This window comes from Serpula lacrymans (assembly GCF_000218685.1).
Source record: "Serpula lacrymans var. lacrymans S7.9 unplaced genomic scaffold SERLAscaffold_2, whole genome shotgun sequence".
Classification (NCBI taxonomy): domain Eukaryota; kingdom Fungi; phylum Basidiomycota; class Agaricomycetes; order Boletales; family Serpulaceae; genus Serpula; species Serpula lacrymans.
In genome coordinates this window covers 1643631-1671419 of record NW_006763291.1, presented here as the reverse complement: position 1 = coordinate 1671419, position 27789 = coordinate 1643631, and the positions used below count along the sequence as shown (strand labels likewise).

Below are 27789 nucleotides of genomic sequence, written 5' to 3'. Positions count from 1 at the left end.
GTTTCAAAGGAGAATGCACCAAGCGCGCCACCGAGCGCGCCTCCGAGTTCTTTGACCACCATGTCCAGTCCTCCCGCGCCCTCGCTTCAAGCACCCAAGCCTGAACGTCCTGCAGGTGGAGCTCGCCTGCCGTCGCTGAACCAATTGGCTGCCCGTATCAACCTTAATTCTAATGGTGTAACAGCTTCGCCTTCTTCTGCCAACCGTCCCCGCTTGGCCGCCTCTCTTCTTCGTACGGGCTCTACGACCTCTCTGGCTACGACGGCTTCCACCAATGATTCCATCGCCGTAAACATATCAACCACTCGGTCTACTTCGCCCGCTGCCATTTCCACGCCGCCCAAGTCGGGCACTCCATCCATCCCTGAAGAAGGCCCTCTAAACATGGAGCCTTTGACAACAGAGAGACTCAAGGAGTTAAATCAGGAGAATCCTCCAGCCGAGAGAAAGGTCAAAGTGGGGTACAAGAATATCCCTACCCTCGATGCTATCACCGCCCGTCTCGCAAAGGCTAGATCGTTGAGCATTGATGGGTCTGCTAAACCACCCGAAGCTGAGATGATCGAAGATCCCAAAACTCCTGGTGTGCCGATGAAGGTACCTGAACACCCATTGCAGTATCTTTGGTCTGTGGTCATGGTTTCACAAAACCCCTAATAATATTACACTGTATGCTCATATGATACCGCCCGATTTAGGACGATTTACCATGATACGAAGAACAAGGTCCCTTTCACACCTGCGGTTGTCAAAACGGAAAGTGTTGACAGCGCTTACGCTGCACAAATCCCCGAATCTGGCGATTATGAAGCTGGTCTGACCGTCATCGGCGAGTTCGATACCGTAGAATCTTTCTGTCGATACTTCAACTGGTTGAAACCTCCTTCCAAACTTGAGCGTAACTCCAATTACCACCTGTTCAAATCGGGCATCAAGCCAATGTGGGAGGATGAGGCTAATGCGAACGGCGGCAAATGGGTTTTAACAATGAAGAACAATCCTGCGTTGTTGGATCGGTGCTGGAGCTGGCTCGCTATGGCCCTTGTGGGAGAGGAGTTGGAGGAGGGAGACGAGATATGCGGTGCCGTGGTTAGCTTAAGGAGCAAGGTGGATAGGATACAAGTGTGGACAAGGAACAAAGACGACGTGGAAAGACTAAATGCGATAGGAAAGAGGTTTGTTAAGCTATTGGACATTTCCGAGGCAGACAATATTGGTCTGGAGTTTCAGGTGAGTCTATGTCATGGTTTATGATTTTGTTGCTCAAATCATTTGTTGCGTTGCATTATAGTACAATACAGATGATCGCCCACTTCCGAATAAATTCCTGTCCATCCAGTCCATGCCTACGACTTCCTTCAGATCCACGTTCGGCTCTGGACATGGCCACACGAAGTCCTTTGGAAACAACACCAGCCCCACAGCAACAACTGTCGAAACGCCGCCAAGCACGGCTGGAGGCGCCTTTGGAAGCTTTGGTATTGGCATAGGGGGTGGTAGTGGTTGGCGAGGAAGCAAACGTGGCTAAATGGGTGATGTGCAGTGAGGTTGTTTGTTTCGCGAATAGTCTAGACATTCAGTGCACCGCGGGCACCTCGAGTGATGTGTACGAAGTACAGAAGTATGGTGCGTATGCGCCGGAGGTGTCGTCTTTCTGTCTTTTGTGTCCCCCTTCAAATTAGTTGTCAACGTAGCTCCCTTCCCAGAGTAGTCGTAACATGAGTCCAGTACACACGTAGTGATATTCAGTTTTTACTACTAGGGCAACGGTAATGCAGCCTTTTGTATCTACGAGTCCAAGACTCGTCTAAAGGGGAATGGAGCAGACGTGTCAAGGGACTACCTCTATCGAACCTATAGCTAAAACACGAGTGCGAATGAATGTACCAGAGAACTTGGACTCAGCCGATGCCCAATTGGTGAGGTCATACAATCTGACTTTGTTACACTATTCCTTGACATTATTGTTGGTAACGTACTGCCTCTACGGATTGCATTGGATTTGAAACACAAAGATAAGTAGAACAAATTGGAACGATATCGAATCGAGTCCGTCGACGCGTACACGATGCCGATATCGTGCGAAAAGCATCCGTATTAGGTTAATCGGAGCTGAGCCAAGTACCCACGCCGCAGCAATTGGGGTTAGGTGGGAACGTATCAACCCCCAAACACATTTCACTCCATCCACTCACAACAAAGAAACACCATCCCCCTTTGAATCTCTTATCGTCCTCGTCGTTCAGCACAGCGAGCAAACACACCATGCTTGTCGACAACGCCGTCCATCAGCCCTTTTCTTTTAACAATCCCAATTTCGATGATTTTTTCAACATGGATCTTTTGGGTGGCTCGTCTCAGAATGCTGCCTCAACATCATCGTCTCCCCGTTCCCCTCTAAGTGCTTTCAGCACACTCCCCCTTACACCTCCTCAGAGCATGCTCCCCCCCTCTTCGCTTGCAGTAAACTCGTCAGATCCTGATTCGCTTTTTAATTTGTTCCTCGAGGACGAATATTCCAAGATGGACCCGCTTGCCCCCTCTGCAATCAACCCATCAGTCTCTCCATACGACTTTTTTGGTGCCTTTGGAGGACTCCCTGCTGCCTCGATTACTTCTGGTAGCAGTCCTGAGTCTTCTTCTTCTGGTACTTCCCCACAGGCCATGCTAGGAATAGACCCCCAACTGGTTGGGACCCCAGCCACTTCGAAGACACTCAGTGATTTTGATGAAGACGAGGAGCACCTTGGGGATATCGATGAAGAAGATGAAGATGAAAAAGAGAACGATGACTTTCCTGCTGTCAAAGCTGGTGGTCGAGGCAAAGGAAGGAAAGGCACCGTCCAATCCGGCGGTATTGTTAAGAAGACCGGTAGCAACGAAGATAAAGCAGGGAAGAAAGAACTCCCTCAGAAGATACTGGAACCTGAAGACTGGAGGCCGTCTCCAGAGGAATACAAGAAAATGTCAAGTAAAGAAAAGAGACAGCTCCGAAACAAGATTAGTGCTAGAAATTTCAGAGTCAGGCGAAAGGGTATGTATATAGTTCAAAACATAAAGATCGAGCTGAATGAGTTTGCAATAAATTATAGAGTATATCTCAACGCTTGAGGGCGATATTGCTGAGAGGGACAGCCTTATCGACGCCATTCGCACAGAGCTCGGATCCAGCAAGTCTGAGAACATAGCTTTGAGACAAGAAATCACCGCGTTGAAAAGAGCCCTGCTCGATGGTCGTGGCCTATCAGAAACACCTGTTTTACCTCCTCCTGCTCCTCTGCCAGCGGTCTCGGCTGCAATCACTCACCAGGAGAAGCAGGCTCAGCAGTCGTCGCCTCTCATTACCGCAAATACTCAGAAAGATCTTCCCACATCACCTCGTCTGGGCGCTCGTGCATTTTGGGGTGGTATGGGAGCTGGTCTTGGTGGCGGCGGCGTTACGCCGGTGCATACCACGTTTGTGCCCCCTCTCACAGTATCTAGTGTTTTGGCTGGCAAGGCTGGCGCTCCCAAGAAACCCTCAGTTTTGCAGGAAAATATTAACCCTGCGATGAATCCCAGTGGCAACTTGGGCCAGAATGGAATTGAGAAGAAGGGTGGATTGGGTGTTGGCGCTCCTGCAGGTGGTTTCGACTCCTTTACGGAGATGAATCCATTCACGCTGAAAACTCTTGATGCGTATGTTACTTTCTAATGCTTTCACATGTGCCTAAATTAAACTACTTTCTGTAGTTACAGGATGCAGCTTTGGGGAAAGATGGCAGCCCAACAACACGCCCAACAACATTACCAGCAACACCCGACGACGCCACCTCACTCGCCACCTCTCACTGGTCTCGCGAGTGGTCTTCGTCCACATTATTTCACCTCATCCAAGGGTCAATCCACGATCTTGTCTGGCAAGAATGCTTACCCTACACCACCCAACTCGCCTCCACTTTCCAGCAGATCCTTGCCGTATTCCTCGTCTGCATCTGCGGCTACAAAAGAGCAGCAGCAGCATGCTATATACGCTGCCATTGCAAGTCAGACGTTGCTCGGTCGATTGGGTTCCGCTTTCTGGGATGCCTTCTCTGGTTCGACTGGTCCAAGCAATAATGGTGGACGTGTAACTCCCTCGTGGGATGCCGAGAAGGTCCGCAAAGTGCTAGAAGGCAAAGCCGTGGTTAAGGTCGTAGATGTTGATGGCTCTGCGCTGGCGCCAAAGGTGCCCGTCGCGACTCCTCGCCCTATATCACGATCGACTTCACCGATTTGTCCTAGAGCGAGGTGTACAGAGACGCTGACGGATATCCTGGAGGAAAGCATGAGAAGCTTAACGTTGAACAAGAAGTAAGGGGCTACTAAATGCTCATGTGGATTGAACTAGTGTACGTGTATGTTTTATTGTGTTGATGCTGGACTTGGGTCTGATTATTGTGGGATACAGTACTGGTGGAAATGTAAATAACTCTCTTTTCTTTCTTTTTACTGTCTTAAGCTCCCCTATTCTTTGCTCACTGTTGTGACGGCTGAGCGCTCACACTCTCATTCATTCAGTATAATTCTTCTCTTTGTTTTTCAATGGTTTCGAGTCGATTTGGGAGTGGCTTTTTGCCTTGTTGCACACCTCCACTCTTAAAATCGACGTCTGTGATAGAATGAATACATATAATAAACCTCCTCTCAGCTTGTCCATATCGCTTCCCTTCGTTTATGCGTACTTTACCAAGCATTTCTCCTGCTAGTCTTCGAGCCCATTCCTTGATGAAATTTCTACTATACAAGTATGTCTTCCTATTTATTGATTATATCGTTGCGCGTTCCCTTAGTTATACTTGCTTTTTTGTCGAAACTTTCTCGTGTACTGATATACATATAGCCGCTTGGGTTTGCGATAGTTTGTTGTTTATAAATAGTCGATACGTAATGTATTCGTGAAATAGAACATTTCTACTACTTACGCTCAACGCTCAACTGCAAAGGAGAAACGCGCGTGACGCGTCACAATATTGGTCTTTCACATGATGTGACTGTCACGTGATCGCGTTAATCTCGTTGATTTACGCGTTGTAGACTAGTATAAATAGTCCCGCTCGACGTATCTTTTTTTTTCGTTTTCCCCTCCTCTCATTATTCGTGGCCACCATGCCAGGCAAGCGCCCTCTTGAGATCCTCGACACCCCAGAATCCTCTACGCCTCCTCGAGGCCCAAAACGCCGTCAGCTCACAGGATCACTGCCTCCATCGTCGCCGTTTCCATCATCGTCTTCTATCTTTGCAACTCCACGCACACCCTACACATGGATTGTACCTTCCGATTCACCAACAAACCCCTTTGGACGCATCCGCCATCTGACTCAGAGTACTACTCTCCCACGACCTACGTCTTTCTCGAAACATCTTCCACTCCGCTTCCAGGTCGTCCGCGAGGGGGGAGCAACTACAAACGGGAGAGACATTCACAGAGATGGAATGTATCGCGTTGTGCAGGTGCCACTAAGCTACTCGATTGCGCATTTACGCCGGGTGCTTTTTTACGTCTTTGCCCCGCTGGCTGAGAACGAAGGAATAGGTCCGGAATCTCGTCGACGTTCTCTGAGACGGACAAGCGCCAGAGTGCCTATAATTGTGCCCACAGCGCGACAGAAGGGACAGGAGCCCTCTAAGCGTGATTCAGGTCATCTCTTCGAGGTGCAGAAGGATATCACAATGTCCGGAGGTGGATATAAGAGCGGTGAGATAAGGAGTGGAAGGACATGGGCTAAGCTCTCAAGCGTGCGGGATCCATACCATTATCCTAATAACGATAGCCATTCAAGTGGAGATGATTTAGAGGAAGAGAATGATTGGCGTTGGGAGGCCGAGGCGGATTTTACATTGACCCACGTTTGGCCGAAAGGTGGTGATCTTGCCAGAGGTATTGTCTACGTACGTTCATTTCGCCACATGCATAACCATTATCATTTTACTTATCGCTTCTTCAGCATCACGATGCCTCCACACAAATACATATAACAGTCAACACAAAGAAGATTCCTGGCCGGAAAGGCGTAGGGAACAAACCCTTTGTGTTCCATGCCTATGGTTCGCTCAATCTAGATTTGCCTGATGCACCACTTCATCTCGGTGATGTCGATGTAACACGATTCAATGCATTTGGTGCATTTGAGGAATACTTGAAAGCTCGTAAAGATGTGGACGAAATGCGAAATTCTGATGGAGCTGACCTAGACGACGAAGATGACGACTTGGATATTGATCCTGATATGGTACGTCCAACATGATATGCACTACACTGTGGCCGACTTAAACTCTCCCCATTCAGTCTTGTGCTACACTTCCTATGTATTCTTCATCACCCAATCCCTTCATACCCATTACGCCATTTCCAACAGAACGGTTACACGGTTTACGAGTTGAGCGTACTTCAAACAGAATATTGAAGCTTACAAAGAAGGGTATGCAAGATGCAGGGCTGGATGATGATGATGAAGATGATGAGGATGTTCAAGAGAAAGACGAGCTGATTGATGACGAAGTGCTATTGGAGGGTGATGAAGCATCAGAGAGACCAGAAGATTGGGACCCATTTCGTGACGAGGCAGAGCTATGTCGCTAAAGCAGTTTCACGATGTGATTGGGTTTATGACTTCTTCCGGTTTACACACGCATTATTGGGGACAATGGAAGTACAATGTAAAAGTATACAGCATTTCATATTTCGTATTTGTAGTTGCATGTTAATAGGCATAATACTAACTGGCTGTTGAATGACAAGTGTAGCATTGTATCATTATTGCTATCGTGGGTGTTTTGGCCGTCGAATGCATCTCATAAATGCTAGACTCAACGGACTTGGACAAAAAAGGCTGGAATCTGACTGGCAGAGGTGTGCGAGTACTTATGTGGGATAACATTGTCGTAGGATATCAGAATGAGTACACGTTACGACCGCCATAAAAATCCGGCGTGAAAGCATCACGGTATAACGTTGAGAAGAGACGCATCACCCATTTCGATCTGTTCCAGCCGTTTTTTTTGCTGTAACTTCCGGGTTTCTAATCGCTTTATTGCCATCGCCATCTCTTGCACAGTAGTCGAGCGTTGCAGGAAATCTTCTGTGTGTGAAACATAGAATAATCTATATGTCCTCACGCACACTCTGATCTCAAGAGCGCCTTGGGCAATAACGTCTGGAGGAGCTCTATCCGCTGTGGAAGGCAGATTCCTATGATTTCATCAAAGTCAAGTAGTTCATCATGTCAGAATTGGATTTTATAAAAGAGCTTCACACATACTTTCTTAAAAATGGTCGTTTCATGCGAGAGTGAGACAGGCCTTCCGTATCGCCGCTCTGTAACTTGCTTAGCACTGGTGTTAGGAGGGGTACGTAAAAGACATCATTTACCGAGACAAATGAATCGACATAAGACTGCCAGCGCTCGGTCAGTGCTTCCGAGTCGTCCATGTTGGCAGAATCTTTGCCAATCAACTGAACTGTCACAGTCTTCGAGTCGCAGAGCTAAAAGAGCAACGAATTAACACAGAAAGACAACATGTAGACAGTGAATGCAAAAAATACCCAGTCAATTCGAAATATGTTTTCATCAGGTCCCAACACATTTTCGGTAAAGCGGCGACTATTAAGCTGATCTTGGGTAGATGGCGAAACAAGGGCTCGGTCGCGTTTAAGGAGCTCATATAATTCCTGACTTCTAGAATCTGCGAGTGCGAGCTGGACCTATGAAGTGGAGAAAAGTTCTGACAGTTTCCCTGGTGTGAGAACTAAATGTGGCTTACTTGCTTGATGAATGCACCAATGACTTTGTCGATCGTGAAGAGACGAAAAGCGTCCTGGTAGTCCATGGATGATGAGTTGGATTCCCAGCACTGAAGCAGGACAGACCTTTACGCCGAACATGATGCGCATTTGATCTTCAAACACATGAAGCTCTACCTCGCTATCAAATAATCTTTCGCAGGCATCAAGCATCAAATCGTAGAAATGGAGTTGCATTGAATGCTGGTCTGAGGCATCCTGCATACCCGCAGAAGGGCTAGGCCGTTGGGCAATAGAATTCTCGAGACCCTTGAAAAAGTGCAAACGGTCGTACAAGATCTACGTAGATGGATCAGACGGGTTTGATAAAGGAGTAACAATCCTACTCACCTCAAGTAAACGTAAGAGTACATAGAATATTGTATTACTAAAAAATACGCTCTTCTTTGGTAATTTCTTGAGCATCGCTTCTCGTTGACTGCCATCTGCGCAGTCAACTTGCATCATGTCGGCGATGGCGGGAGATGCGGGCCTCGAAGTAGACGGAGAGGCATCTTGACCGCGGGCCTTTCGACTAGTCGACTTGGCCTGTTCGCTCTTCAGAAGCTTCTTCCTCAAGTCACCGCCATTGCCGGTCTTACGGTTTCCACGACTTGCTGCCCTGGAGCTCCCGCTTGCCACACTAGAGACTTCGGTGTCATCCGCAATGCTAGCAAGATCATCACTCATGTCACTATCTGCCGTTTCTTGAGCTACGGTGAAAGTGCGATTGAATGTCTCAGGGTCCAGCGAAAAGAAAAGGGGGACGAAAGTACGAAGAAAGCCTTCTATCTTCTTACGTTCCGGAAGTGCGATCTGGCCCTGTGTTCGGTCCAAGAAAGAGAATGTCAATTTCAGGACGTCCTGTAGAGTATTGAAATCATCCACTACAAATTCGAGTTGATGTCTTGGTCTCGTGCGTGAAAAAAGAGGATCGATGAAAGACGCTCTTTTGGCCATGTGCTCGTCTCTCGCTGCTTCAATCTGGCTAACAAGTGCTTTTGTCGTGATGGCTTTCTTATCGGATGCCTTGAAAGTGATCGCTTGGTGGTCAAGGCTTTTGTGGTAGTTCCTAGCGTCAACCTCTCGCCACACCTTGTTCCATTCCCGTTGTGCTCTCTTCCATTCCTCCTCTTTTTGTTTTAACCGCATCAAGACTACAGGAATAGCCACCGCAGGCGAATCCTGCATGCTTTGGATAACTTCTGCGCCAGCTTCTCTGCCATATATCTTCTTGATAACCCTCTGATGAATGCTCTTCCCCGAACCGCCAAGATTTGGTTTTAACTTAAAGTTAGGACGATCTTCAGGGCTCAATGTCGCAATTTTGTTGTTTATAGGCTCCAACATACTGATGGTCCGAACAATTGCTTCAATGTGGAAATCGTATTCGTGGCGCTCCTCTTCACTGCGATGGAGAGCTTCTTCATAAATATTTTTCTTGTGTGCGATAAAACCGGAGTCCTCGCTCGTCCACGTCGGATGAGAGACCCAATAGTCGTTAAGTACCGACTTGCACATTTCATCACGACCTGTACAAGAAACATTGGCTTCCTGTATAAACACCTGTGATGAGTGAGGTGTGCAAGAAAAGATGGACACTAACATGATCGGGCAGCTTTCTGTAAAGCCCCACCTGAAGGCTTGTATGCACCCTTCCAGGCCTGAGCGGTGCACTGATGCTCCTGGTTGGAGGGCGAAGGTACCCTTGCTGATGTTGCTGCTCCTCAAGCAACCACCTCTCACGTTCCCTCCTATCATCCCACCCTACAATCTCCCTGAATTGCCTCATCAGCTCTCCTTCCCCCAAGAAGGATCGACTTTCCCTGACCAGCCTCGCAGTGTCAATGTATCCCTGTGTGAAAAGGTTGATAAGTTTCAAGAATTCATTGAACGTCTCGCGATTATCCAATGCCCGTTTCACCCGGTCAAAGAAATGCGCCTCGTCATTTGTCGGCTCAGGAGTCGGTATACGGGTATGCTGTTGCGAGAACGATGGCTGCGATGGACGTCTGGGAGAAGGGGCAGCGAGATACTTTGAAGATGAGGCAAAATCAACACTAGCTACGCCATTTGCATTCTAGTATTTGATAATAAGTATAATAAATATAAACATATTTCACTGTGCAGTACCTTATTAGACGCGCTAGCTCTAGTACCGACATCCCTGTCCTTTTCTCTATCGACCACTTTGCGTTTTCTTTTCTGTGGCAGAGCAGACCCGGTGCCATCAGATGTAGCAGGCACAGGGTCGTATTTTCGTCTGGAACTTCTGGTGTCCAAAGCAGGTGTGTTGGTTCGCGTATGCCTGCCAGGGGGCAGAGCCGAATAACTCTCTTCTATCTCATCGAAAAGCTGTTGACTTTTCTCCGGCATAAAAATTCGAAAATCAGATCGCAAATCAGGGGCATCTTTGAATAGCTTGGCAATTTCAGCCGACACTTCTCTCTAGGATGATTATATTGGTTCAGCATATAAAAGCTTTACAGAGAGATATGACGATGTACCTCGTCGATTGCATCTGACTTGTTATGATAACGACCTAATATTTCTAGAAATTGACGATAGGTTGCTTCATCACAACGCTGTTTGATCTTCTGGACATATTGTACCGCAGGCTCGATGGTAATTCCATCTTGGCCATATATGTTTGAATCCGGAGACCCAGGAGGCTGAGGGGGAAACAGACTATGCGAGAATGGTTGAGAATTTGATCCACCTATTTCGGAGGATGAAAATGCCGATGGTTCTGAAGGATGTACCACACTTGAGGGAAGGCTCGGAAAAGTTGACCATAGGAGGTTGCCCTTACCAGGACCGTCGTTAGTTGATTGCATCATTGTGCCAGAGGGCGTGGTAACAGTAATGTAATTGGCATCCTGTGGGTCAGTGGAGCACTCAATACGGTACCCAACAGGAAGAAAAGTGTTGAAGCCCTGTATGAGCGCTGGGTGACCGTTGAAAAGATATGATACTCGTTTGATGACGCCGGGAGTATCGATCCTAGTATTTGGATAAACAAACAAGATCGGGAATATAACCGAAATGCACTTACAGTTCGCTCTTGAAATCTTTCATAATGTCAAGAAAGTGGTTGTAAACGTCGGGCTGGTCGTGGAATTGCATTTTGACAGCATCAAGATAGCTGAGCGCATCTGTGACATTCAAAGGCCTATCCAAAGGTGTGTTTTGGACTTGCGCCTCTATATAAGACACAGGTGGTAGTCTGGTTGATGAAGACTGTGGTCGAGGAGGGACCATGGGTGGAGGGACAGAAGGATCAATGGCAAGAGGCAAATTTTCAAGCGAATCCAAGCGGGATGAGCCCTCAGGCGCAGGTACAGAAGGTGAAGCTGGTAGTTCTTTTGTAGCAGTGCTGGCAGGGGCATCATTCGTGACTGTAGGGACCGAGGGTTCACCTAAGGGTGCAGCCGCTGAGTCCTGAGACGCCGGTTCTGGAGCCGACGGTGCAGGCGCTTGCTCCTTTACGTCCACAGCGACATCTACGTCGATGTCCTGCGGTGGAACAACAGGCTTTTCTTGCTCGCCGTCCATAATTATTGCTCGAAGCTTTCGACACGGAGAGGTTATACTTTAAAAGCAACCTGACAAGAATGATTCGCTGCGATCAGAGGCTAGGCGTGGGCATTTTGGGAACCGAGTCCGGGATCACGCGGATCTGGACTGTGAATGTGCGACAGTTTATTATGGGGCATATGGTGTAGCTGGTTATCACATCCGCTTAGCATTTGGCTAGGCTGCGGGGGGTCTCCGGTTCGAGTCCGGATTTGTCCACTTTTTGTTTCTTTTTCTTCTTCGCCTTGCCAAGGACCCACGTGTGTTTCTCCCAAGACTTACATACAAGGCCTGTGGCTGTCAGACTGGGCACTCCTTATGCCAGTCCTTTCTCCACAGAACTACTTCTAGTCCTGTGCGTCTGTCTAACGGCTCCACCTGCTCTATTCCTACATAAACCTCATCCTTAATTTTTCTTCGCCTGCGCATTATATATGGCTGAGCGTGCCAACGAGTCTCCCATTCCTGACGACATCGCTCTCGATGAGGATGCACCTGGTCCCCCGATTTCAGTACCAGATACAGGTGATGCTGAGGAGGGCGAGGGCGGGAAGCTCAAGATGATTATGCAGCTCCTCAAAAAGTCTTTGGGGGTAAAGGATATCGCTGCAATGTTCGTCTTTACTGCTTCTTCTTTATCCCATGACTGACGTATACCATACATGTGTCTTAGGCGCCTTTCTCTACCTGCTTCATTACTTGAGCCGTTACCTAACTTAGAGTATTGGCATTATTTGGATAGGCCCGACCTCTTTGCTGCGTTGAGTACCATGCTTAGCGCACAGATATCTTGGGAATGCTGACCGTAGCGTCCTTCATTCTTTCACAGAATCAACGACTCCGATGATGCGTTTGAACGGATGCTCGCTGTGGTTCGATTTACTTTTACGAAGGATCTTAAGTTTGTCGTCAGTATTATTAAAAGGTTTTCGTCCCAAGGGTTATTCCATGTCGTCTGATACCTGTTTCTTCATAGCATGGCAAGGTCTGTAAACCGTACAATTCGGTATTGGGCGAGCACTTCCGTTCCCATTGGGATATTCCACCAGTGCAATACTCCTCTGACCCATCCCAACCACCTATTATGCGTATCCACTCTACCAGTAACGTTTCCGTTGCTAAATCTACCAACACCATGCCGTCAGAAACTGCAAGTGTCAAGAGCGTCCGCAGCGGCAGGAGTTCTAAGAGCACGCGTAGCGGTCTCAGCCTCGTTTCCAAGGGCAAGCAGAGTCCATCTACTGCAGCTACCTCACCGCAGCAGATGTCAGATCCAACGCTAGAAGGACACATGTCCAACCTTAGCCTTGGTGATCGTGCTAGTGCAGGTTCCGGCGCACGTGGTGCCGAAGCAGCTCACATCCGAGTGGTCTATCTCACAGAACAGGTTTCTCATCACCCTCCTGTGTCTGCCTACTATGGCTCCTGCCCATCGCGGTCGGTGGAGATGATGGGGATCGACCAGATTTCAGCCAAAGTATCTGGGACGACACTTCGTGTAGCACCGGGATCCTTCAACAAGGGAATATATGTAAGGATTACTGGAGGAGCTGGGGAAGGCGAGACATATCATATCACTCACCCCGTCGCTTCCGTGAATGGTATCTTGAGGGGTAGCTTTTATATCACAGTGGGGGATTCTACGATCATTACTTGCACCGGTAATAAGGGTGGGCCGAGTCTGAGAGCTATTATCGAATATAAGGAAGAGGTGCGCCATTAGATATCATCTAGGACGATCTTGCTAATCACTATCGCTAGTCCTGGTTGGGACGGGCTCACTTCTTGATAGAAGGTGTAATCCACACCTATGACGAGAACGAGACGCTACACGAGGGATGGACCAAGGCTAAACATGTCCCGCAGTCTCGTATCCTTGCCGTCTTTGATGGATGTTGGCGCAATCGCGTCCGCTGGCGGCGCACGGCGACGTCGACATCCGAAGTAGATGTAACGTCTCCTGTAGACTCCGAGTACGCAACGCTTGTGGATCTCTCGACCATCCAAATGGTACCGAAGGAGGTCCGACCATTGGAGAAACAGCTCTCTAACGAGAGTCGCAAGCTGTGGGACAGTGTAACGACTCGACTGTTAAATAAAGAATACGGTGAAGCGACGAAGCACAAGCTTGCAATTGAACAGAAACAACGCGATGAAGCTGCCGAGAGGAAGAGGAAGGGAGCACAGTGAGCTTTTTCCCCTTGTGCTAATGCTGTAGGCTATCAGGCTGATTGCTGATGGGTGTGATGTAGATTTATACCCCGCTACTTTGAGAATGATATCAGCTCCGGTGTACCCATTCTTACAGAGGAGGGTCTCAAAGCTATAGCAGAAGAATTGGCGGAAGAATCAGTATTATGTTTGAAAGGCTCCGCCGTAGAGGCAGACTCATAATATGGACACCAGTGGACAGTTTTCCTCTTCACCCGTATACGAAATGAGTACTATCCTCTTTTTGAATCGATTTTTTGCTGTTATGCCTTCCTCAAATATTTGTTTCTGTTACTATCTCTGATGATTATGTCCCGACGAGTCCTTTTATACCACACGAATCATAAACTTATACAGGCAAGCCTACAGTAGTCCTGAGGTGCAAGATTTCTTTGTGATCTTGATCTAGGTGGTGGCAGTGCTCCTCCATCTATCGGGCATATGGTGTAGCTGGTTATCACATCCGCTTAGCATTTGGCTAGGCTGCGGGGGGTCTCCGGTTCGAGTCCGGATTTGTCCACTTTTTGGTTCCGTTAAGTGATGATTATGCTGGGGGACGAACTAGTATCCTCTTTCATGTTGCTTGCGATCTCATTGTTGGTTGAGGCTTCTCTTTTTTTTTTTTTAATTGATTTAATTGATTTTATATCTGTGATAAGTGAGTGCTATAGAACTCTCATAAAAAATGGTTCTTCCAACTCGCCCCAGCATGCCCTATTACGGTGCTCCACCACAATCCACTGTGATAGCTGGACAATAGCTATGGTGAGGCCTATATTATCCAACCTAAACTGTAAACTGATGTATATTCCACTTATATCAGGGTGGAACCATTTATATACATAACTGGTCGTCAGAAACGCCTCTGGCGCGTTGACGAAAGCAGCGGCCGCGTTTGGCCCCCCTCTGTGTCAACAATGTCATATTGTGCAAGCCAGCCAGCCAACTCCCCTTTTCGATACGTTAAAAATCTTCTCCGACCCTATGTCAAGCAGGCACAACTCACCAGGTCATCCTGTGTTTGCACGGGTGTAGTCAATCTAAGATGCTGGGCTACGTTACAAAACGCGACCCGGATGTCACGTCTTTTGTCTGTATGTCTCTCCAAGACACGTTGGATATGAACGAAGATCCAGATCCCAAGCGCTCATTATACAGAAACATTACACATCTTGAACTTGACAACCCGTTAGCATAATCCAATGGCATGGGCCCCTAATCTCGCTCTTCTCCCTCGTCAGACTCACTCTCCTTCCGCTTTTCTTCGGATTCCCAGGTCAGACTGGCAATACTTACCACGATGCTTTATATTTGCGATAAGCGGAGGGTGTAAAAGCCTGAAATATGTGTATTATTCGGCGCAGTAGGCTTTGGACAAAATAGTTCGGCAACCCTCCTCCCCATAGAGAATGTTATCAGCGACCCTCGGTTGTGACCTTGCCCCTGAGAGGCTGAGTTTGATACTAGTGCTCGTGGTCCTGGGCTATGTGGTTTTGTTCCGAAGACATTGCTTTGAAACGGCGAGGCCTGCATGTCCATGGTGAACGTGAGTTCGATGGGTCGAGTAACATGTTTTGTGCTAATTATACTCGGCGTACAGCTCAGTGCATCTTGGCATTGTATTTTGCTCCCTGAAGCTCATTGACACTTCCGGTCCATTGGTGTTATGGCCATCATCGGAATCTCTCGACAACTCGACATCAAACCAAAACCTCACAGCTATCCTAGTAGAGCAGTGATAGAGGAAGAATCGTACACAATATCTCCTTTACAATTCGCTTATGCGGCGCATTGCGACAGATGCCCTTCGCATTAATTATAATATTGGCTGTACTTAATACTATATAGCTCAATGTCACCGGACCGCGACTTTTCCACATGCACTCGCTGCCTAGCTGAGACACACGCCACGGTACTACTGTGTTATAATTACTCTATTTCGAAGGCCCTTGTACACAGCACAAAAATGACACGGGCTTCACGCCTTAAGCTTGGACGGTGGGTATGTACCTGAAGGATACTAGCACTCAAGACACCCTCCATAAGGCAAACTTTAGCGCTTCAGACTGAGTTACCTTATCACTTGCTCTCAACGCCTTAGTCTCTGGTGTAGATGTTGCCGATGAACACTCTCCGTTATGTTTATCGCACGTGCTTTGTGAACGTTGTCTTCAGCAGCTTCTTGCTATTGTCCTTCGTTGCTGGCGTAGATGGATCAAGTTGCGATTCCCTGGAGTGAGTAGTCGACTCCCATCTTTGACTAGCTAATTTCCCAAACATTTATTTCATCCCCATCCCCATATATACGTATGATCCAGACCCTCCCAATGTTATAACCAAAACTCGAGCAAAATAAAGACACTGGCTATTGCAGTGGGTGCGTCTTGTTCTCTTCAATATCGCTTGAAACCTTTTCCTGAGGTCATGCCAATCTTTGGCAGCTGTGACTGTTTTCTGCCTTATATTTTTCTTCTGCATGATTCGAATCGTCCGAGGCCGACGCTACCCTCGTCAGCCAGTCCTGTCGACTGGCAGAATCCCACCACACAGACGTGCACAGCGGTTCGGCCGAATCCGCTCACCAATATTCATGCAGTTTCGCAGACAGATGCTAGAGGAGCGCATGGGACCTACAAGGGCTCCGGCTCCATCAAATGAGTCGAATTACCCGCCTCCTCTGTATCTACGCCAACCAGAACGACCATATCATGACGCCCGACTGTGGCAAATGAGGCCAGAATCGCAAGTTTCGCAGTCTGCCTCCATAGCACCGCTGATGCCTGTACCAGTAGTCGTAGCTTCGCATCGATCGTCGCTGTCGACATCTAGCCAGCATCATCTCCCGACTTCTCCCCAACAGCGTCCAGTTAGTACGATGCTATCTTCGAGAGCAGAGGAGCATACACAGAACAGCGCAGCGGTGATCGCCCCTTCTAGCTCACCGCCCGTACACCCACCGCCTCGATCAGCCTCAGCGATACCCGCATATAGGGAAAGACAACATACTGGGCCCAGCGTTGCTGGGACAGATCCTGCCAATGACCCGCCACCTGCATATTCCCCCGCATAACTTCTACAAGTCCAATGTATACCAGATCTGATATCCTTTTGTATCACATTATTTAACTGAGATTCTCAGCTTGAACAGGCTTAAGGTTGAGCCACGTTACAACTTTGACAATTTCTGTAAAACATTTCCCTGACGTTAGAAGGTGGTCCTTGCTTTCTAGCTGGCGTTAGCGCCCTCGCACAGGGTACAAGCTTCAGATTTACCATGGTTTGATAGACTTCAACCAATATACCTTCAGTTACCGCAACATTTTTCCGTGAACAAGACATTCAGTCCCAACGAACACGCATTATTTTCCTCGCTATTCCTGTTCTCTTCTCCCATACTGTTTCCACAGTACCACCTCCCTTTCCCCCACCAACCTTATCCATTGGTGTATCTTCTACAGCTCGCATAAACTCTGCGATGCCACCTCCCACTCCGAAATATACTACCTTTGCTGCTACCAGGCAAATGTATTCAGAACTATCATCGGCTGACGCTGACGCATCTCGAAAGGGATATCTGCAGGCGCCATGCATGAGTCGTACTAAACTCGGGAGGTTTTCCGTTCGATACACCGTTTCGGAAGTGAGGACGATGTTGTACTTTCCAGCTGACTGAAGTAGATCGAATGACTTCCATGAACCAGAGAAGAATCGCAGGTGCACCGCATATGTTCGAAGGGACTCCTGAAATGATGTGATGAGCTCAGGGGTGATGCTGACTTCTGAAGGGCTTTCCGGGTCCAATTCAGGTGCGCGGTAGACACTGCCAGCAGGCGACATGTCTATGTGCAAAATCAGTCAAAAGTACAGTACGAGGTAGAGAAAGCTAAAACGTACACCATATCAGAAAGATATTCGGTAATGTGACTAGTTCAAGGACAGAGCTATTATAGTCTTGGAGGTGTATATGAGTATCTTTTTTAGGGGCGTTGGGCGAGGGATTTGATGAGAATATTTCGTGCAGAATGAACAAAGACGGGACCGCAGTTCCGCAGCCGATCTGGAGTTCTATTATTTGATGATAGAGACCTTTCAATGAATTTATAAATGCATACCTCCAGTACACGGTTTCCCGTGAAGTTATTATCACTCAATCCTACTTTGTAATCTTCCAAGTAGCTGACCAAGTCCAAACTACATTCCCAAGTCTTCAATCCGCCTTCATAAACAAATGGCACAAGATCCGACGGTGCATCTAAGAAGTGCAGAGCCGAACGCTTATGACTGTCGGATGTCCCACTCGCACCACCGACATCTTCAGATATCAGCTGAAATCGGGCATCGAAGAAATCGCGACGTGCGAGTGTCAAACATCGATCCGATGAGAGTGGTATGTGAAGCGGAGAATAAGAGATGAGGGAAGGGAGAGTGTCTAGCTGAACTTGATGCAGAACAACGGTTTCTCAGATTTATCACTTTGAATAATAAAGAAGGCACGAACAAGGGTGGAAAGCTCTATCTCAGTGAAAGGCTCCTCGTCAACACAGTTTTCTGAGATACTTTTCGTATTTTCGCTGGCTTGTTGTGCTTCATTGTTGGTTTCCTCATCAACGTCGAAATTAAATTTGAACATAGCGGTTCATGATATGGAGAAATGCGATAAAGAGATGGCACCCGGTTGGTGGCTGTGTCAATACGGCACCGGCCTTTGTACGTGAAATGGCTGTCTCTCCCCTCGTCCTTTGACAACGGACTCATAAGTAAAGCTCAGATCTCGTGGTTCTCTTTAGCCTATATAGTTATACCGCTCTCCCCTCTATTTGAAGCAAGACTTCAGTAATTGGATATCCATCTCCATACCATGCGAGTCTCGTTTTCCTCCATATTGACATTGGCCTTGGGCTCCACCGTCGTGCCGCAAGTGCTGGCTTGGGGAGCAGCAGGTCCGTACCATTTGCTTCAAATTGTCCTCGCGTCCTAACTTATCTTACTATCTAGGACACGAAATAGTGGCGACAATAGCTCAAATACACCTTCACCCCTCCGTATTACCCACACTCTGCTATATCCTGAACTACAACGGCACATGTCATCTCGCACCCGTAGCTGCATGGGCTGACAAGATCCGATATCTTCCACAATTCAGATGGACGGCACCTTTGCACTACATTGGTGCTGTAGACGACTATCCTAGCGAAACTTGTGCGTTCCCCGGAGAACGTGGTTGGGAGGGCAAGAATGATATCAATGTACTCAACGGTATTAGAAACGTCACTGGTGTCCTGGAAGATTGGGTGGACCTACGCAGGGCCGGTGTTACTACTGCGTCTGACAATGCAGGGGCACAGGAAGCGCTCAAATTCCTTATACATTTCCTGGGGGACATGCACATGCCTTTGCACCTAACAGGGAGAGATCGCGGTGGAAATGGCGACAAGGTTACATTCGACGGTCGAGTGACCAGTAAGGGCTCTTATCTTCATCTCCTAAGATAATACTCATGATTGCCGTTTGTCACGCGCAGATCTTCATTCCGTCTGGGATGGTCTCCTCATTGCGCAGCGCCTCCGAACTATACCTAGCAATTATACGCGTCCCCTTCCTTTGAATAACGTGGAACGTCATCTCCGCGGTACAATCTATGACCCATACGTCCGTCGTCTCATATGGGAGGGTGTACTAGGCAAATACCATGATGAGCTGCAGTCATGGCTCACATGTCCGTCTACTGATGCCGCTACACCCGTTACACAGTCGATGTGGCAGCAAGTCGTATCCTTATTTATTGGCCAACAATCAAAGGATGGAGGATTGGGTACGGATGATGAAGTGTTGTGCCCTTACTATTGGGCTAAACCTATCCATGCGTTAAATTGCGAGATTGCATTCCCCAAGGAACTGGACGAGCCTCCTTATAGCCATGCGCTCTCGATCGACGACACTAACCAATTCGATGAATCTGCTTCATGGAGAAAGAAGATCCAGTATCTCGAGCTTGACACTCCCAAATATGCTGGTGTCATCAGAGAAGAGTGGATTGTAGAGAAGCTGCTTATCCAGGGTGGTATCAGGCTTGCTGCAGTTTTGAACTGGCTTTTCATTGACTCAGAAGAGAATACAAAACGAGAGTTGCTCGTGAACTTGCAGTGAATATTTCCCATGATATCAAATCACCATCCTCACTACGTATTTCTTCTTATACCATCCTCGAGCTCTGCCTAGAATGCATTGAATACAATTATGATTTCAAAAGTTGACAACGAAATTGAATTTAGAACCAAGTACTGTATTATACACATTCAAGTAGGACGTGAGGCCCATATATAACACAAAAAAAAGGATCAATTGGGTACCTATGCAATTGAAGTCAGCATAAATTTTTTTCTACAAGCCAGGGCAGATGAGGTCAGAAAAGCCAGTGTTTTCTTGTTCCACGCCACACCATAGCAGTACAACCCACAAGTGCACCCCAAGACGGGATGTACATGTATGCCCTTGTAAAACAAGAGTGGTCGCAGCCACCAAGCAATAGACGAGTAATTCAACGAATGGATGAACTTGTTTTCGTCTCGAAGGGTGGAATGGATTGGGAAAAGGCTTACCATCACATAGACAACCGACGAAGCACAAAAAATTCACTGTGAAAGACTGCATTAGTTGTTGAAGATTGGAAAGGTAAGTGTGAAAAAGAATCAGAATGAGAGTTTTGGTAAAAAGGTTTCCACAAGGAGATTACTCTCTCTTTCGGAAGCAGAACTGAATAGTGTATTCATCACAGAACAAGGGCATATCACTGGCCATATCCTGAATAAGAGAAACTCACCATTAGTATTACATGCCGCTCAGGAGTGAGTAGCCCATGACACTCAATTCTACCACAGTTTTTTCGGATTTTATATCATTTGCCCAACTGTACAGCTGAGTTAAGGCTCCGCCTTTAACGGAGTTTGTAAAACTCCCTTATAAGCACCTCGTCTCCTCTTTAAGTATTACTCAATGATTATGAATATGGTCGGTGGTTTGGGATGTGTCACTAGTAAGTTTCTGTTGTGCCCTTTTCTTTTCTTGCTATATTCCATTTTGCTATGATGATATCTTTCCATATTTCGAGTCGGTGACGTTTATCAATGATCCATACTCGCAACATGCATCACCAACTGAGCTTCTTTTGCTTTGTTTCACTATTCCAGCCAACCAATATGGGACGCTCACATACATTTATCACTTTTAGGTTTACCTTGATAGGTTTGTTGCCATGGGCAACATCGTCAGTTACTCCAGTTCTTAAATCGTACTTGTTTTTTTTTGCAGTATGATCGGGTTTTTTTTATGTAGTCCCGGTGAGTCTGCATTTCATCCACCATGATCATTGTTTCCATTTCCCTATGATGCTTTTATAACAATTTACAAGCATATGTCCGACCTTTATGAAGGATACATCATGTTCACTGAGGGTTATTCTGGTATTATTTTCGATAATGGTTACTTATACTCTTCTTTTTACAGATGTCTTTAAATCTTATGCGGTTCGTGTAACGATACCTTCCTTGTACACTGTAATTTGGTAGACGTTCATATCAATTTATACACTTGTTTTGGCGAACGAGTCGTTTAATAATCCTATGTAATGAATGCAAACACTACCCTCTGAAATCAAACTCGTTAAAGATATAAAAACTTGGATATAAAGTTCTTTTTCGTTATTTGCGAAATATTTGAACAGCTCTTGGTGACAAGATTATTCCAAGCGTTCCCAGCGCAACCTTGCCACTGAGCGAAGAATATAGAAATAGTGAGGACAGTACAAATCGCGAGACTCGAGAAGACAGACAAAAACACTAAGAATAAAACACATCATCACTCTCCCCTGCAAGTCACCAGTTTATGCAAGCTCAGCTTTGCGAGCCTGCACCGTTCCCGTTGTAGCCTCCTCCGTTGGTCGCATAGTTATGCGCTTCCGAGTCCTTTCCATCAAGGGCTTCCTGAATCATCGATATTGTACTTTCCAGACTCCTTCTCCTGGTACTCGGGCTTGTCATCGTCGTGCCGAGACTGGCCTGTCGTCCGTGTCTAGGCTTGAATGGCGTACGTGGCGGTGATGTCGGCGACATGGGTGACGACGGCGTGAGAGGCGAAACACTGCCTGACGTCGAAGATGAAATTCCCCCACTCGCCAAAGCTGATTCGATACTCGCAGAGAGACCTGCAGGAGAAAGAGGAGGGTCGTTACCATCTGAAGGCGTACCGGGGATAGAGTCTTGAGACTGGGCCTGTGCAAGGTAGGCCTTAGCTTCTTCCGCGTCGAAGAGATCGGGAGGCAGCCGTTCGTTTTCGATATCTGACTTCCGTCTGTAAAGATTTAGTCAGTGGTAGATCAACAGGAGCTACAGACGACATCACATACGCATCCTCAAATCCAGAGATGGCATCTTTGATGCCCTCAGAGCCCAGGGCAAGGGTTCCATAAGGTAATTTGCTTGAGCCAGATACACTCTTAAGCTCTGAGACCTTCTCAGACTCTTCACTATAAGCGAGTTATTAGTTCAGTAAAGTTATATAATATTTACAGATGGATGGAAACAAACCGGAGTAAAGCAAACACTCTGGCCATGCGGCCCACCGCGAGGATCTTGTTCTTGATGACCTTTCGTCGCTCGATAGTGTCCTCTGGTTGAGAAACGGGAGAAACAACCTCTTCTTCAGACTCTTCAAGTTCTTCTTTGGTACATGTATTCAATACAGCGACCAACATATCGGTAACTAAAACAAAGTTTGTCAAGTTTGCCAAAGTGATATCATGGAAATTTGCCACTGACTTTTCTCCCCTACGAAAGGTAAACTCCAAGTAAAGACATCCATGAAATTGGGGAGCCAGTACGGGTGGGGTGTGCAATTGAATTGACGGATGTTCATCACGTTACTCTCATACTTCAAAACTGCAGCCTTGTTGTTGTACACGTCAAGGTAATTCGGAGCAGAGAAGATAGTCATAACGGAAGGGAAACCTGTTGTTTTTGTCTTCCGATACATGCGATAGCTAGTGATGTGATCATCATGAGCAATCAGATTGGGTAAGTTTGAATGGCAAGCGCACCCAGCATCTTGTGCTTCATGCGCACGAATGATAGAAAGTAGGTTGTTCCGCTCGAGAAACTGACATGCAGCTTGATAGCTATCTCGACTTTGAGTATCAAGGGGCAGCAAGATATAGGTATATTACTTACGTGAAGAAGTATGAGCATCCTCTGACGTGATTATGCACAAAATTTTCATTGTTAGTCTCTTGTCCGAAAGGTTCAATAGGGTCAGCCCATAGAATATCACACATTAAACCATGCGTAGGCGGTTCACGGAACCGATCAATCTACCAAATCGATGTTAACACTGATGATGACACTGAAGAAAACAGAAGAAGCGTACCGCGCGAATGTCATCTAGAGTATTGAGCTCAGGGGACAAACCGCCATGTATGCAAAGAAATTGTTTGTTCATGATGGCAGCGAGAGGCAATGCACAGAAAGAATCCATGCATGCGTCATAGATGCGCTCCGAGTACTTGTGTTTGCCTAATATAAAGTTAGCTGAAACCCGAAAGATCCGTTGATAACAGAAATGAAATTCACATTCTAGTTTAAATGTGAAGTAGTCGGTCAAGTGTCTGCACTCGTGATTACCGCGGAGAAGGAAAAGGGTGTCAGGGTACCATATTTTGAGGGACCAGAGATAAAGCACACACTACGAGAACAGTTAGCGAAAGTATTTTAGATCCGAGGGATTCCATACTTCGATGCTGAAATATCCTCGATCAACATAGTCTCCGAGGAAGAGATAACGTGTATCGGCAGGACTCCCACCGACTTCAAAAAGTTTCATCAGGTCATACTGGGAGAGTCAAAGGTATCAACGACGTGGATTGAAAGGTACGAGTGCGAGAAATTCACATATTGGCCGTGGATATCTCCGCAAACTATAATATGAACATAATTGAGAAAAACTGATGTGAACATGATCCTTGTCTGTGGTAATGAGCCCTTACCTGTGATTGGGGCATCGACCTGAAGGACATTAGGCTCAGCACGGAGTAGCTCTGTTCCCCTATCTATAATCCATATCGCCTGCTCCTCGCTAAGACGACCTTCGCGATAAAAGTGATTTTTTAGAAAGGCTATATCAGGTTTGTTTGGATCCTGCCGTGAAAAGAATTGCGCCTCTGTTGGTATACCCATAGCTGGTGCCTGGACCTGTAATTGATCATACGAGCTTTAACAACCTCCTGCACGACATAAAAGAGATATGAAGCGTGGCGTACATCTTTAACGACTCGTTCTTGTGTGCTGATCGTGTTGCCGTCTTCGAGGACGTGTTGGGTGAAATCAATATCTGGCGCAGGCCCCTTATGCTGAATTTGTTCTATAGCCTTGTCGACATGGGCTTGGGCGATGTGCATGATCACTGGGAATCTACGGGGGGATAACGATTGTTGCTGAAGATGAACAGAAGGGCGCTCAGATCTTTAGTGGTGGATGCAGTATAGGTGGGTGGCGGGGTTCCAACGCCACCGTGACACTGACTCTTGAATACACAGCATGCCTTGTCAATAAGACAGTGCAGGGCTGGCTATATTAGCCGTGCATATTATCGATATCGTTGATGTCAGTGAAGTAACCTGCCTAAATATCTGCCCCCCATCTTACGTTGTCGTAAAGCATGTTGGGGAAGAAGCCACCGCACGGGACGTATGATACAAAAGGTACATATGAAAGCACGACTGATTAATCACGACCCAAAATATGCGTGTAATACATGCTTCGCAACATTAAATCCCAATAGCGACACTATATAACTTGTGAAAAGCGGGAGAAGAGGCGCCAGTAAAATCTCAGTTCGGATGAGAAACGGCAGAGCTGTCAAAGGAGCAGTAATTAACATGGGGGTGGTTAAACTTCCTCAAGTAAATGTAATTTTACCATTCAATCCCAGATATATCCCATAAATATACTGGCCAAAGCTGCCAGGGATATATTAGTTGGCGATCCAGAGCACAATAATCAAAACTTGCCCGGCTAGATATAGAGTGTTGCCCACCCAAAGGCAGACCCAGTTATCCTTCAGGACGACAGGCAGCAGAAATAGCTGTGCGAGATAGAGTGTAAGATAAAGAGGGAAAAAAGCATTCGTGTGGACATCAAATGCATAGGCCCACTCGACACCAGAATCCGCAGTAGCCGTATGAGAAGAGGGCGAAAGTAAAACACGATTAGAAAACAGCCTGAAAAATCAGTCATGAACACCATCACAATGAATACACTATTACCTTACCATATTATCGTGGCGACAATTGCACCAACAAAAAGGTAATCTCGTATTATCATCACCAAGGCCAGCTTTATTGCTTCGGGCGGTGAGCTCCTGTATACGACTGACCAGGCAACGGCGGAGACTGCATTTTGGAACTTAATACAAATCCGAAACAGTGCACAGACTGGGACGCACCAAAAAGGCAGGCGAACAGAAGGATGAGAATCGCAGGGTCATCCCTTGCCCAGGTGTTTTTCGTTTCTAGAGGACGAAAGCTTAGCAAAAAAAAATGCAGGTATGTGTAGCATGGAGCTTCACGTTTGTGATAATACACGTTGCGATAACTGTCGTAATATCAATTGACAAAGATGAGGCGTATGGACGTCGGGGATGAGCTCACACTCTCTTCGGGGCTAGACACAGATATGATAGTTGCCAGAAAGCCAGTTCAAAGTCCTAGGTGCAAGTAAACTTAGCCAAACCCAGTGCAAAAGACCAACAAGTGCGTTCAGACCATTTGCTGGAATCTATGCAAACGTCGAAATATAACAGGCACTCTACTCGATACTGACATAGACGTCCCTGGTAAATTATGGCTGGGATAAGCTGGCGAGGTCATAGGAAGAATCGCCATATCAGCACGAGTTTGCGGGCGAAGCGAAAGAGTGGAAGAATAAGACAGTTTGGAAAGATAGACCCGGTGTAAGTGAATTGCAGCAAACGTTGTGTAGCACGTCCCGCCAGGTGTGGTCTCCGAAATGTGCCGCGCCACCGATGTGTTCTGAGTTTGTCATATTGAAGCGGAGTCTTATATTCCATCCAGCGCTACGCATTACCAAATCTCTTTCCGCGTCGCCTCTGTCGAAAGACTTCTTCCTATTGCTATAATCTCTTTGGTATTATCAGGATGGAAGACACAGAGGTTCTCGACTGGGGAAACGAGGAGGACGAGAAAGGCTTTGGAGATGGCGAGTATGTAGGTGCAGATGCAGAAGACGCAGAAGATGCAGTGTCGCTTGGGGGCGACGAGGACGACGAGTTCTATGCTTACCAGGCTAAGAATCCACAGGACGTTTTTCAGGGCGACCAAACGCCCCCAAGGTCTCCTTCTCATATGGAGCAAATGCAGGATGGCAGACAGCGGAATGCGCGAGCCAGGAGCCGTGGCCCCGAGCGTGAAAATTCAGGTTTTGCACGAAAGCAGTCTCCCGACAATGGGAACACTTTCCAGCAGTCTTCTCCGCTCGGGCGCACACAATCCTTTGGAAAGCTCACCCATGCGCTTCCTCCTAAGCCTGTTGTCTCTAATGTTCCGTTCGTCCATCCTTCTCACCCCTCAATCATTGAAGCTACAGCTATGGCTAGTCGTCCGGAGCGAGAAAGAAAATTGAGCGGTAATCTAACAAAGTCTACCTCTCACGACTCGGGAGATCCTCTTCCACCAGGCTGGGAAACGAAATATCCTAGAAATGGCCGTGGCGTCTATTATTACAATGCTCGTACCAATGAGTCAACGTGGACGCGCCCTACAAGTTCAATTCGACCACAACCTGCCAAGGACAAGGGTCGGTCGGAACCCTTAGATCAACGCGCTCTTGTCAACGACAATCTAGACAAAGGTTCTATAACCAAGACCTCTGACCGTGCACCTCGTTTAGGTCGTCCTGAGGCCGAAGGTCAAGTTTTGTCCTCTTCTCTATCTTACGAGGACCGGCATTATCGTCCAGCAGATGCACCATCCCGCCGTGATGACAAGTCCAATGCTCAAGCATTTTCGCATTTAGATGAACCTCAAGTACTGTCTAGAGTTTACCCTGACAAAACGGTATCTCCTGCACCTCGTTACCGAGAAGACAGTCGTGCGCCACAGTCTCGCCGCCCAGTATCTCCTCCAGCTTTTACTGGTGATCGTATTGCGACAAGAAATTTCCAGCGAGACGCACCTCGAGCTGCATCCCCGCAGCGTTTTTCGGACCGTGCCTGGATATCTCCTCGCGAACTTCAATCTGGAGATCGGCCCCAAAATTCCCGTGAACGTCGATTGCGACAGGAAGACGAAATTCCGTCGGGTTTAGCTCGCGAAGAACGCAAGTTTCATTATGACTCTGAGTGGTCGTCGACACTAAGTACGTTGTTCGCATCATCACATCCCCCACCTATCATATACGGTGCTTTCGTTCCTCCCGAGGTGGAGGGCGCAGCATTATGCAGTTGTCTTGGGATACCTTGGGAGTTGAGCTGTACCTCACCGTATCTATTCTTCTTTATTCGACTTCTTCCTCGATCGACTCAAGGACGCTCATCATGGATCCATATGTTCTTTCATATTCTTTTTTTTATATCCCTCCTATTCTCCTCCTCCCATCTCCCCCCCTTTTCCTTTCTACGTTTGTTCTTTAGGACCTAGATCACCAGTCTCGTATACACGGGATAGCCAACCTAACAGTCGCCAAGCAGATCCCGAAAGTCAACATCACCCCCCTTCTACGACAACAGGCTCCTCGGCAATGCAAAGGCACAAAAGTCACTCATTTCGTTGGTTACCTTCGACACGACCTAATCAGCAGGCTCACGAATTTCGGGTTCGAACCGGCTTTGCTCCGGAGAGGAAGCCAAGGGAATCGTATCCTCCGAGTGCAGAGTTGAGTACGGACATCAATATGACGCATAGACGTACAGATGACCGCGAATTCGAGCCTGTTCCAGGTTCTGCAAAACGTCGTATGTCACCGGAAATCGAACCACCTGTGCAGTTAGACAGATCTCTGCATGTTTCCTCTTCATCCCCCCTGGTCGAGACTCAACGTACGTTCTTTCCATCATTTGCATCCTATCTCATGTCAACGCGATGTCCTATCCGCGCACCCACTCTGCATCTATAGGCCAACGAAAGCGCCAACCTTTAC

The 27789-nt window shown here is 47.2% G+C and overlaps 9 protein-coding genes across 9 annotated transcripts; 5 read left to right on the top strand and 4 right to left on the bottom strand.

Annotated features, from left to right (window-relative positions):
• Positions 1-34: 34 nt before the first annotated feature.
• SERLADRAFT_457257 (uncharacterized protein) lies at positions 35-1886 on the top strand (the record flags this gene model as incomplete). The annotated part of the gene is made up of 3 exons (XM_007313640.1): positions 35-626; positions 699-1230; positions 1292-1886. 3 exons carry the CDS (start codon positions 61-63, stop codon positions 1526-1528), a joined length of 1335 nt encoding a protein of 444 aa, XP_007313702.1.
• Positions 1887-2191: 305 nt separating this feature from the next.
• SERLADRAFT_457251 (uncharacterized protein) lies at positions 2192-2621 on the top strand (the record flags this gene model as incomplete). The annotated part of the gene is made up of 1 exon (XM_007313639.1): positions 2192-2621. A coding segment is annotated over one exon (354 nt), but the record flags the coding sequence as incomplete, so codon positions are not given.
• A 131-nt stretch (positions 2622-2752) lies between these two features.
• Positions 2753-4940, top strand: SERLADRAFT_457248 (uncharacterized protein; the record flags this gene model as incomplete). Its single annotated transcript, XM_007313638.1, has 4 exons — positions 2753-3034; positions 3093-3678; positions 3733-4370; positions 4430-4940. The coding sequence occupies 3 exons, from the start codon at positions 2965-2967 to the stop codon at positions 4334-4336; spliced, it is 1260 nt and encodes a 419-aa protein (XP_007313700.1).
• A 1273-nt stretch (positions 4941-6213) lies between these two features.
• On the bottom strand, positions 6214-11062 carry SERLADRAFT_445278 (uncharacterized protein; the record flags this gene model as incomplete). Its single annotated transcript, XM_007313637.1, has 12 exons — positions 6214-6251; positions 6308-7210; positions 7281-7336; positions 7391-7504; positions 7565-7723; positions 7783-7836; positions 7889-8101; positions 8153-9355; positions 9408-9836; positions 9965-10249; positions 10309-10804; positions 10857-11062. The coding sequence occupies 11 exons, from the start codon at positions 11060-11062 to the stop codon at positions 6961-6963; spliced, it is 3465 nt and encodes a 1154-aa protein (XP_007313699.1).
• Positions 11063-11753: 691 nt separating this feature from the next.
• Positions 11754-13964, top strand: SERLADRAFT_457241 (uncharacterized protein; the record flags this gene model as incomplete). The annotated part of the gene is made up of 6 exons (XM_007313636.1): positions 11754-11990; positions 12051-12137; positions 12207-12285; positions 12354-13088; positions 13139-13563; positions 13630-13964. The coding sequence occupies 6 exons, from the start codon at positions 11812-11814 to the stop codon at positions 13769-13771; spliced, it is 1647 nt and encodes a 548-aa protein (XP_007313698.1).
• Positions 13965-15557: 1593 nt separating this feature from the next.
• SERLADRAFT_457235 (uncharacterized protein) lies at positions 15558-18261 on the bottom strand (the record flags this gene model as incomplete). The annotated part of the gene is given in 5 exon segments (XM_007313635.1): positions 15558-16547; positions 16567-17427; positions 17483-17645; positions 17701-18021; positions 18087-18261. 4 exon segments carry the CDS (start codon positions 18216-18218, stop codon positions 16928-16930), a joined length of 1116 nt encoding a protein of 371 aa, XP_007313697.1.
• A 68-nt stretch (positions 18262-18329) lies between these two features.
• Positions 18330-20464, top strand: SERLADRAFT_457229 (uncharacterized protein; the record flags this gene model as incomplete). Its single annotated transcript, XM_007313634.1, has 5 exons — positions 18330-18358; positions 18384-18528; positions 18584-19048; positions 19110-20223; positions 20409-20464. 3 exons carry the CDS (start codon positions 18447-18449, stop codon positions 19733-19735), a joined length of 1173 nt encoding a protein of 390 aa, XP_007313696.1.
• A 729-nt stretch (positions 20465-21193) lies between these two features.
• SERLADRAFT_457228 (uncharacterized protein) lies at positions 21194-24128 on the bottom strand (the record flags this gene model as incomplete). Its single annotated transcript, XM_007313633.1, has 12 exons — positions 21194-21934; positions 21990-22109; positions 22171-22345; positions 22402-22622; positions 22680-22757; positions 22810-22949; positions 23006-23151; positions 23209-23320; positions 23369-23467; positions 23527-23552; positions 23622-23826; positions 23895-24128. 12 exons carry the CDS (start codon positions 24030-24032, stop codon positions 21478-21480), a joined length of 1917 nt encoding a protein of 638 aa, XP_007313695.1.
• Positions 24129-24281: 153 nt separating this feature from the next.
• On the bottom strand, positions 24282-25631 carry SERLADRAFT_457222 (uncharacterized protein; the record flags this gene model as incomplete). The annotated part of the gene is made up of 8 exons (XM_007313632.1): positions 24282-24489; positions 24553-24593; positions 24645-24854; positions 24905-25025; positions 25079-25144; positions 25202-25227; positions 25284-25339; positions 25398-25631. 8 exons carry the CDS (start codon positions 25515-25517, stop codon positions 24362-24364), a joined length of 768 nt encoding a protein of 255 aa, XP_007313694.1.
• Positions 25632-27789: the final 2158 nt, after the last annotated feature.